Raw genomic sequence first — 11,030 nt, 5'->3', positions numbered from 1 at the left:
ATCCCCAGAGCTGGGCATAATGTCTGTGGAATGAACGAATGGGGAAGTCGTGGAGAGGAAGACCGGGAAGCCTCCCCGCAGGAGGTGACCCGCAGAACCCACCCACCAGCAAACACCCGCTTCATTTCCGACGCCCGGAACCCTCACAGCCGGGTCTCCGAAAGGGCCCGCCTTTCCTCCCAGGATGCTCCGCGCCGGCGCGTCCCATGATTGGCTGCGTCTCCCCCACGTGATGCTAGGCTGGCGGCGGCGGTTGCCGGGGCGACAGCTGGAGAAGTGGCGGCCGAGTGGATTTGTGGAGGGTTCCCGCGGCGGTGCAGCAGGTAAGCGTGTCCCCCGACGCGGTCCGGCTGCCCGGCACCCGCAGCCCCCGCGCAGAAGGAGCTGTAGTGGGCCCCGAGGGCCGAGGATCTGCGGGGCGCTCGCCCCGGAGGAGAGCCAGCTTGGCAGCCCCTGCAGAACGCCCCACTTTTGGTCAGCCGCCCTGGGCGCTTATTCTGGCGTGGGCCCGAGGAGGCCTCCTGGATAAACCGAGGACAGGCCCGACTGCTTCCCGCAAGTAGTCCCTGATCTGTGCCTCGGTGAGCCACACTTGGAAGGGGGCGCAAGCCGTCCCGCTGGGTAATGACGGCTGAGCGGGTACCCTGGGGCTTTTAGATGGAGCCCCGTCATTATCTGCATCAGCTAACCTCCTCCCCAGACTTCATCCGATCCAAGCAGAACTAGGATGCTAGCCATTTGTCTTGCAGACAAATCCCATAGCCTTCCCGTTACTCAGCCAGCTTGTAGGTCCGAGAGCCCTTTATACAGAAAATAAGCTGCCACACTGCAACCCCCAGGAGTGGCTGAAGAAGTTTTCTCTAGTTTTTGCATAAAGTAGAGCAGTGCTTCTCAAACTTGAGTGTGTGTAAAAGTCATGCAGAGAGCTTGTTTAAAGCAGTCGCTGGACATCGTGTCTGCTATGGTGTTCAGGAAGATCAGGGTGGTTCTAGGAATTTCATTTGCACAGGCACCCCGGCTGATTCTGATTGAGGTGGTCCTAGCATTTGGCATAATGCTATGTATTTTTTAGAGTTGGTCTGGATTTAAATTTTGACCTTCGTCACTTACTACCTGGATTTTGGGGAGCATCTCAGGCTTCTGGAGCCTCAGTTGCCTCATCTGTAAAAGAATTTAAGTCACATTCATCTCTCAGGTGTATTGTGAAGACTAAATGTGCAGCATTTTGCACGCTGCCTGGCATACAATAAATTCTTTTTTTTTTTTTAAGATTTTATTTATTTATTTGACAGAGATCACAAGTAGGCAGAGAGGCAGGCAGAGAGAGAGGAGGAAGCAGGCTCCCCGCCGAACAGAGAGCCCGACGTGGGACTCGATCCCAGGACCCTGAGATCATGACCCGAGCCAAAGGCAGCGGCTTAACCCACTGAGCCACCCAGGCGCCCCCATACAATAAATTCTTAATAAATAAATGAACTTTTATGGTATAAATGTTTAGAGAAAATTCTAATTTTTGAGAATGTCAGAGTAATAGACTGCCCAACAGTGGCTCACATTCACTGAGAGACCATCACAGTAGACTCTTATTCAAATGACAGTCTTGGGCGCCTGGGTGACTCAGTGGGTTAAGCCTCTGCCTTTGGCTCCGGTTATGATCTCAGGGTCCTGGGATCCAGTCCCACTTCGGGCTTTCTGCTCAGCGGGGAGCCTGCTTCCCCCTCTCTCTCTGCCTGCCTCTCTGCCTACTTGTGATCTCTGTCTGTCAAATAAATAAATAAATACAATCTTTAAAAAAAAAGTCTTTAAAAAAAAATGACAGCCTTGAAGAACTTCTCTGAGGAAGTGATGTTTATTAAGGACAGGGGTTAGCCAGGTGAAGAAAAGGAGGAAAATGTTGCAAGCAGAGAGAAGAGTAGCTGGAATTCTCAAAAACAACAAAATTCTCTTGTTACAGGGCCTTCAAAAAAATCCTGTTCTCTTTGCTTGGACTTCATTTATTTGTAAATATCTTGGGTGTCCACCAGGCTCTGTTAGGTTCTGGAGGGATCAAATTAATTAATTAATTTTATTTATTTGAAAGAGAGAGTGCATGGGTGGTAGATGGCGGGGCTTGGGGAGGAGCAGAGGGAGAGGGAGAGACAGACTCTTAAGCAGGTTCCACACCCAGTGTGGAGCTGGCACAGGGCTCTGTTTTATGACCCTGAGATCATAACCTGAGCCAAAATCAAGCATTGGATGCTTAACCAGATGAGCCATCCAGGTACCCCTGGAGGGATAAATCCACCTCACTGCCTTCGTAAACAGGGTAATAAGTGTAGCAATGGAAGTAAAGGTAGAGTTCAGAGGTACCCCAGAGGAGAGAGAATGCCTTGTTGGAGAAGAAAGGGGAGGGGGTCATAGGAGACCTCCTGAAGGAGGTCAGTTCCTCATTCAGTTAGCACAATGAGTCAAGTTTGTGGTGGGGCGAGAACATCAAACAGAAGGTTTGGGGTTGTGAAAGAGTATGTGGTACTGGTACTGGGGAATGCTTGGGATTTACTACTGATGGGCCTGATATGGGGAAGGGGGAGAAGGGGCATGGGTGGTGTGTCCAGGGAAGAGCTGCAGAGATGCTGGTCCCTAACAGGAGGTGGTCTTTCTCCTCCTTATGAGTCTGGCATGTCTGTACGTGCCAGGAAGGGTAGGTGTCCTGTCCTCCCCGCTACTTCCAGACCACTGCTTTCCTGCTTCAGAACCCCCAGCTCCTTTGATGTGCACATCCGGGCCTTTACCCCTCGTTGCCCTTCTTTGAGGCTGTCGCCTAGAGGGGCACAGGTGTAACCCCAGGAAGGCTGTAGCGCCCGGCTCACTGTCTACCCCTCTGCCTCCTCTATTGGAGATTTCACCCTCCTGGCTGCTCACTCCAGTTTCTTCATTTTTAGATGTGTCTTTTGTCCATTCTCTTTATTCACCACTCCCATTGTCATGTACGTTTTATACTGCATCACTTCCAAAGTCAAGCGCCTGTTCTGCTCTGATCACACTTTTTATCTTTCAAGCTCCCGGGAATGTACCTCGGAAGTGGATCTTAGGCGCCATGCCGCCTTCAGCACATGTTGGACCCTGTTGCTCATTCGCTGCCCCCTGCACCGGCACCCCCTTCCTCCAGCCCTACTGCTCCATCACTATTACACTTGTTTTCTCTTTTCCCTGTCTTCTGGAAAAACCTCACCTGGGCTAATCTAACTCCAACAGCTGGGGCTGGGGAAACTGCAGAATTGTGCAGACTGGTTCCATTTTGGATTCGAGTCCATGTTGTCTTAAGCAGACTCTCAATATTGGAAATCGTGCCACAGGTCGGTAGTCAGCTTGGTTCCCACCTGCTCTTCTCTTCCAGCTATCAACACGCCTCTTACTGCCAGCTGATGACCTTGTTTCTTGTTTTACTCATTGCTGAATCTGTCTATTTTTTTGGTCAGTACCCATCTCCTCTGCCCTCCCTCCGTGTCAGGGGATGGACTGTCCTCACTCTGTCTAGGTCCCAGCCCTTCAGTGGGATACTGGGTGTGGCAGGAACCTTGTTTCCTTAACCTTCTCTCTCTTCTACCTCAATTTGTCCTTCTCTAACTAGGTTCTTCCCACCAACCTACAGACCTGCTGTTTATAATGTCTTCCTCCTTAAACCTCCCATATCTTTCTAGCCACCACAGGTTCTTTCCTCTCCATTTTGTGACAGATCTCCCTGTCCCTCCTTTGTTACTTCTCTTCCTGATGCTTTCCAGTCAGGCACCCTTCATCACTTCCCTTATCCAAGTCACTGTCAGACTCCATGTTGCCAAATCCAGGGCTCAAGTCTTCTGCCCCATGTTACTTGACCATGTGTAGTCGCAGTTGATGTGGGCTTCCAGGTGCCGCAGTCCCCTGCTTGTGTCCCACTGACAAGTCCCTGCTCTTGCTTTGTCTCTTGCTGGATGCTTTTTCTCTCCCTGAGTTCTTGGTCCCCGAGTGCTCCAGGGTTCAGGTATAGGCCTGAGCTCTGTTCTGCTAGGCCTTCTTCTTAGGAGTCCTGTCTGTTTGGGATCCTGGTCTTCTGAAATGCCATCTTTATGCTGCCAATTCCGAAATGCTTACCACCAGCTCCCGCCTTTCCTTTTTTTGTTCTTTTTTTTTTTTTTTTAAAGATTTTATTTATTTATTTGACAGAGAGAAATCACAAGTAGGCAGAGAGGCAGGCAGAGAGAGAGAGAGGAGGAAGCAGTCTCCCTGCTGAGCAGAGAGCCCGATGCAGGACTCGATCCCAGGACCCTGAGATCATGACCTGAGCTGAAGGCAGCGGCTTAACCACTGAGCCACCCAGGCGCCCCCTTTTTTTGTTCTTAATTTAAATTCACTTAATTAACATGTAATGTATTATTAGTTCCAGAGGTAGAGTTCATCAGTCTTGTATAATACCCAGTGCTCATTACATCACGTAACTTCTTCGTTAGTGTCTGTCACCCAGTTACCTCCCCCCACCACCTTCCTCCCCTCTAGTAACCCTCAGTTTGTTTCCTAAGATTAGAAGTCTCTTATGGTTTGTCTCCCACTCTGGTATTGTCTTATCTTGTTTTATTTTTCCCTCCCTTCCTCTATGCCACTCTGTTTTGTCTCTTAAATTCCACATATGAGTAAGGTCATATGAAAATTGCTTTATCTGATTGACGTATTTCGCTTAGCCTAATACCCTCTAGTTCCAGCCATGTCATTGAAAATGGCAAGATTTCATTTTTGATGGCTGCATAATATTCCATTTTGTATATATACCATATCTTCTTTATCCATTCATCTGTTGATGGACATCTGGGCTCTTTCCATAGTTTGGCTACTGTGGACATTGCTGCTATAAACATTTGGGTGCACATGCCCCTTCGGATCACTACATTTATATCTTAAGGTAAATACCCAGTAGTGTGATTGCTGAGTCATAGGGTAGCTCTGTTTTCAACTTTTTGAGGAACCTCCATACTGTTTTCTAGAGTGGCTGCACCAGCTTGCATTCCCACTAATAGTTTAGGAGGGTGCCCCTTTTTCCAGATCCAGGCTGACACCTGTCGTTTACTGACTTGTTAATTTTAGCCATCTGTCCGGTGTGAGGTGGTATCCCATTCCCATTGCAGTTTTCATTTGGATTTCCCTGATGCCGAGTGAAGTTGAGCATTTTTTCATTTGTCTGTTGGCCATTTGGATGTCTTTGGAGAAATGTCTGTTCATGTTTTCTGCCTATTTCTTCACTGGATTATTCATTCTTTGAGTGTTGAATTTGATAAGGTCTTTACAGATTTTGGATACTAGCTCTTTATCTGATAAGATATTTGCAAATATCTTCTTCCATTCTGTTGGTTGTCTTTGGTTTTATAACTGTTTGCTTTGCCGTGCAAAAACTTTTTATCCTGATAAAATCCCAATAGTTCATTTTTGCCTTTGTTTCCCTTGCCTTTGGAGATGTGTCTAGAAAGGAGCTGCTGAGGCTGAGGTCACAGAGGTTGCTGCCTCTGTTCTCCTCAAGGATTTTGATGGATTCCTGTTTCACATTTAGGTCTTTCATCCATTTTGAGTCTTTTGTGTGTGTGTATGGTGTAAGGAAATGGTCCAGTTTCATTCTTCTGCATGTTGCTGTCCAATTTTCCCAACACTGTTTGTTGAAGAGACTGTCTTTTTTTCCATTGGATATTCTTTTTTGCTTTGTCAAAGATTAGATGACCATAGAGTTGAGGATCCATTTCTGGACTCTATTCTGTTCATTTATGTGTATGTCGGTTTTTGTGTCAGTATCATACTGTCTTGATGATTACAGCTTTGTAATAGAACTTCAAGTTTGGGAATTATGATGCCACCAGCTTTGGTTTTCTTTTTCAATATTAACAAATAAAATTCTTTTTTTTTTTTTTTTAAGATTTTATTTATTTATTTGACAGACAGAGATCACAAGTAGGCAGAGAGGCCGGCAGAAAGAGAGAGAGGAGGAAGCAGGCTCTCCGCGGAGCGGACAGCCCGATGCGGGGCTCGATCCCAGGACCTTGGGATCATGACCTGAGCTGAAGGCAGAGGCTTTACCCCACTGAGCCACCCAGGCGCCCCAACAAATAAAATTCTTAATGGGGAAAAACTCTGAGCTTTTCCCCTAATGTCTACTATCAACACTGTTCAACATAGTACTAGAAGTCCTAGCCTCAGCAGTCAGACAACAGAAAGAAATTAAAGGCATCCAGATCATCAGAGAAGTCAAACTCTCACTCTTTGCAGATGACGTAATACTCTATGTGGGAAACCCAAAAGGCTCCACACCAAAATTACTAGAACTCATACAGGAACTCATCAGAGTGGCAGGATATAAAATCAATGCACAGAAATCAGTTGCATTTCTATACACTAACACTGAGACCGAAGAAAGAGAAATTACAGAATCGATCCCATTTAAAATTGGATCAAAAACCCTAAGATATGTAGGAATAAACCCAACCAAAGAGACAAAGGATCTGTACTTGGAAAACTATAGAACACTCATGAAAGAAATTGAGGAAGAAATGGGAAAACGTTCGTGGATTGGAAGAACAAATATTGTTAAAATGTCTGTGCTACACAGAGAAATCTATACATTCAGTGCAATCCCCACCAGAATACCATCAACTTTTTTTCATGGAGCTGGAACAAATAATCCTCAGATTTGTATGGGAACCAGAAAAGACCCTGAATAGCCAAAGGAATGTTGAAAAAGAAAATCACTTTTTCCTTTACTTTGAACTCACACACACCATCCTTCTCAGCACCCCTCTCGGGTGCTTTGTGGGCCTGTGACACTTATGGCTGGGGCACTCAAGCTGGCCTCTCAGAAAATCACTTTTTCCTTTACTTTGAACTCACACACACCAACCTTCTCAGCACCCCTCTCCAGTGCTTTGTGGGCCTGTGACACTTATGGCTGGGGTGGCACTCAAGCTGGCCTCTCAGACACCCCCCCACCCCCGGTTTCCCCCACCTCAGCAAATGGCATCTGCCTAGGCCCCAGCGTCGCCCTTGACCTTTTCCCTTCACATCAGCAGGTCTTGCCACCTCTCCCTTTAACATGTGGAAGCCGAGCCCTTCCCAAGATTCCTTTTGCTCATCCAGACTTCCCTATCACCAGCTTGGGCTTTGCTATGGTGTCCTTACCGCTCTGTCCCCTCAGTCTCTCTCCCGTAGAGCAGACCCTGCTGTTATGAACTGTCACTAGGGTGGTGGCAGTCCCCTGTCGGTCCCCTCTCTGGGCTTCCTGGTACATGCAAGCTGCTCCTTTACGCAAGGCCTGTTCTACCTGGCCCAGCACCTTAAGTCCTCCTGGGTCTGCTTTGCTTCTCTCATCTCACCCACGGGACCTCAGCACTCCGCAGCCCCTGCCCTCCCTGTCCTCCAAATCTGGAGGTGATCTCCCTGTCCCCCCTCTCATCTCTGCCCACATGTTTCCAGGGAGGCCTTCTCTGCCCCCACTATCTAAAATAGCCCCATATACCTCTTCCCCAAGCCCTATCCCCTTCCTTGCTTGATTTTCCCCATACCTGAAATTACTTCCATTCATTTTTGAGCAACTGCAGCATGCCAGGCACTGGCCTAGGCACTGGGGACCCCAGGGGAACAGGTGCTCTCCTGAATCCACAGTGAGCAGTACTTAGATGTAGGGACATGCAAGTCAGGTAGTGGTTAGTGCTGTTGAGAAAATAAAACAGGATGAAAGACTGAGCAGTGATGGGGCTGACCCTGTACAAAGGGTAGTTGGGGCAAGTCTTTCTGAAGGGGTGACATTTAAGCAACTGAAGGAGACGGGGATGTCAGAGGGTATCTGCACTAAGTGCAAAGTCCCCAAGAGAGGGCAGGCATGTGATGTGGCTGTCTGGTGGGGGTGGCCACGCAGTGGCCATCATGGCTCAAGTTAACAGAACGAAGGAGAGTGTGTGGGAGGCCATGTTGTGTAGCCTTTGAGAGTTGGGCCTAAGTAGTGTAGCCTTCCTCTGGAGGGTGCTGGAACCACGGGAGGGTCGTGAGCAGGAAGGCAAAGATCACTTGTTAGTAGGATAGAAATGGAAGTGTAGAGAGAGAGAGAACGGGAGATTGTGTCACTGTACCTCGGGGGAGATGAAGCTACAAGACGGTGGTAAGACCAAGAAGACAGCGAAGAGAGGGAAATGACTACATTTAATCTTCCTGACTTGTGTTCAAATAACTGAAATCAAATGCACTGGAATGGGCAGATCAAAATGTAATGTTACAGAATCATGTGTTCCTAGAACTAGAAGACGTCAATTCTCCACTTTCTTTTATAGAGAAAAGAGGCCCTGAGCTTCAGTGATTTGCCCTGGATCAGGTGCCAGTGAATGGCAGTTAAGATTAGTGCCCAGGCTTTGTCGTTCCCCTGGGGTTATGGACAGCAAATCTGGTTTAAGAGCCTGGGAGTGGGGCACAAGGAGTGGCTTCTTTGGGCACACCTGGAGAACAGAAAAAGTAGAAAATACTTTTTAAAAAGATTTGCAATATTTTATTTAAATGTTTGGAAATGTACATAGATATTGTGCATTCCTAAATGTAATGAAAAACCTGACCATGGGGCACCTGGGTGGCTCAGTCTTTTAAGCTTCTGACTCTTGATTTCAGCTCAAGTCATGATCTCAGGGTCATGAGATCAAGCCCCGTGTTGGGCTCCATGCTGGGCTCTATGCTGGACATGATTAAGATTCTCTCCTTCTCCCTCTGTGCACCCCGCACCACCCTCCCCCCACCACACTGCTTGCTCTCTCTCTAAACTAAACAAAACAAAAACTGACCTAATACATTCCCTGGTGCATGAGTTTGTGTTAACACTTGTGTAAATGCACACCACTTCCTCCTCCATTACTGACTGTAAGGCTAAATGATTATGGTCTTCAGGAAACATTAACAATTTTCTTGCAGGGGCGCCTGGGTGGCTCAGTGGGTTAAAGCCTTTGCTTTCGGCTCAGGTCATGATCCCAGGGTCCTGGGATTGAGCCCTACATCTGACTCTCTGCTAAGCAGGGAGCCTGCTTCCCTCTCTCTCTCTGCCTACTTGTGATCTCTCCCTCTCAAATAAATAAATAAAATCTTTAAAAGAAATTTCTTGCAAATGGTATCCCATATCTTTGTGTGAATGATTACTACTTTTTATTTGGAGGCGGAGTGAGGATTGGTGAGTTTATTTATATCAGATTAATATTAATGTATATCCTTCTTTAAAGTAAATGCATGAACCCTATCAAATTCTGTTTTGTTCTAAAATGTACTTTGTGGACTTGACTGTTTGAATTACACATACCACATTATGGCACATTAGAAAGCCGAATAAGAAGATTAATCTTCCCCAGTCTCTCTAGCAATCTTCGATGCCCATTTACACCACCTTCTAGCCTGTGTTCGTATTCATTTTAGTAGTTGTCATAGAAGAAAGAATTACTTTAAACGTGAGCCTCCATATTTTTGTATGATAAATAACCAAAAATCGGGGGCCTAAGACGACATGGAAGTCCGAAATAGGTCTCACTAAGTTAAAATCAACGTGTTCCCAGGGCTTGTTCATTGCTGAAGGCTCCAGAGGAGAATCTGTACCTTGCCTTTTTGAACATCTAGAGGCTGCCTGCACTCGTTCTTTGGCTTGGGGCCCTTCCTCCACTTTCAGGGCCAGCGAAGCATCACTCTGACATTGTCCCTCTTGCCTCCTTGTAAGGACCCCTGTGATTACACTGGGCCCACGAGATAATTATATATATTCTCCTTATTTTAAGGTCAGCTGATTAGCAGGCTTGATTCCATGTGCAACTTTAATTCCCTCTTACCATGCAATCTAGAATATTCCCAGGTTCTGGGGATTTGGATGGGGGCCTTATTCTGCCCACCACAGCTACGTTACCATTTCACAGATGGCTGAAATGAAAGCATTTATCTTCTGTTTTTGTCTTGTAGAGACTTTCGCTGTGTGAAATAACAGTAACAGTTCACTATGGGAGATGTTCTGGCTCATGAATCAGAATTACTTGGACTTGTGAAAGAGGTATGTTTTACAACACAGGGGTCGCAGAAAGAGATCTTGTATTTTACAATGCAGCAAATTTTATAGTGTCTTATAATGCATCCTTACATTAGAGTTACCTGTTTTCCATTATATGATTTTTTGTTTTCATAACTAAATTGAAATCCTAAAGCCATTTGAAAAAAATTTCTTTAAAGAAAATTATAATAGGGACACAAGGGTGGCTCAGTCACTTAAAGTGTCTGCCTTCGGCTCGGACGATGATCCCAGCATCCTGGGATCAAGTCCCACATCGGGCTCCTTGCTCAGCTCCTGCTTCTCCCTCTGTCTCCTGTTCCCTCTTTTTATGCTCTCTCTCTCTGACAAATAAATAAAATCTTTAAAAAAAAAAAAAGAAAGAAAATTATAATAACATATGCTCGCAGTAAAGAATCAAACGAAGTGGAAGTATGAAAAGTTCATTTCCCTGTTCCGCTCCTGCAGGAACCGCTATTAATGGGTTAGCCTAGTTTTCCAGACTTTTTTCCTGTGACTATTAAAAATATATTTGCATGTCTGTAATTTGTTTTACAAAATGGAATGATGGCATACACATTGTTCTAAAGCTTGGCTTCTCTCCCTTGACAGTAATATGGCATGAATATCTTCCTGTGATCTGCCTCATACTTCTTAGGCTATAGACTGTTTCACTGAGTGGCTCTATCTACTTAACTTGTTGTTAATGGACATTTAGATTTCCTACACTGAAAGCTTTGGAAGGACAGGACCCACACCCTAGGCTTTTTAATATTCTCTGATGCTTTTAGCATCGGGCAAGCACAGTTTCTTGGTGCTCAAGAAACCGTGGCTGCTGTTTAAATCTGTGATTAAACGGTTCATCAGGCACTGTGAGCCACAGCCTGGGAGCTAGTCATCCGCCCTGGAAATGCAGCTTTGGAATTTGTTGGTGCGATCCTGAATGTGTTCTTAAAGCTGGCCCAGCAAAGGGTTGTGGACAGGGCCT

General features: G+C 46.3%; 1 protein-coding gene across 8 annotated transcripts in view; it reads left to right on the top strand.

Moving 5' to 3' along the window:
• Window positions 1–224: 224 nt before the first annotated feature.
• The window catches only part of ARMC9 (armadillo repeat containing 9), a 156,855-nt gene continuing 146,049 nt past the window's right edge, over window positions 225–11,030 (top strand). For all 8 annotated transcript variants that reach the window (XM_059167728.1, XM_059167725.1, XM_059167724.1 and 5 more), the window contains exons 1-2: window positions 225–323; window positions 9,961–10,048. In XM_059167728.1, the coding sequence (XP_059023711.1) occupies window positions 9,998–10,048 (51 nt within the window). In that variant the 5' untranslated portion in view covers window positions 225–323; window positions 9,961–9,997. The remainder of the gene's footprint in view (window positions 324–9,960; window positions 10,049–11,030) is intronic.

This window comes from Mustela lutreola, chromosome 3 (assembly GCF_030435805.1).
Source record: "Mustela lutreola isolate mMusLut2 chromosome 3, mMusLut2.pri, whole genome shotgun sequence".
NCBI classification, from domain to species: Eukaryota; Metazoa; Chordata; class Mammalia; order Carnivora; family Mustelidae; genus Mustela; species Mustela lutreola.
This window is presented reverse-complemented; position numbering and strand designations above follow the sequence as displayed.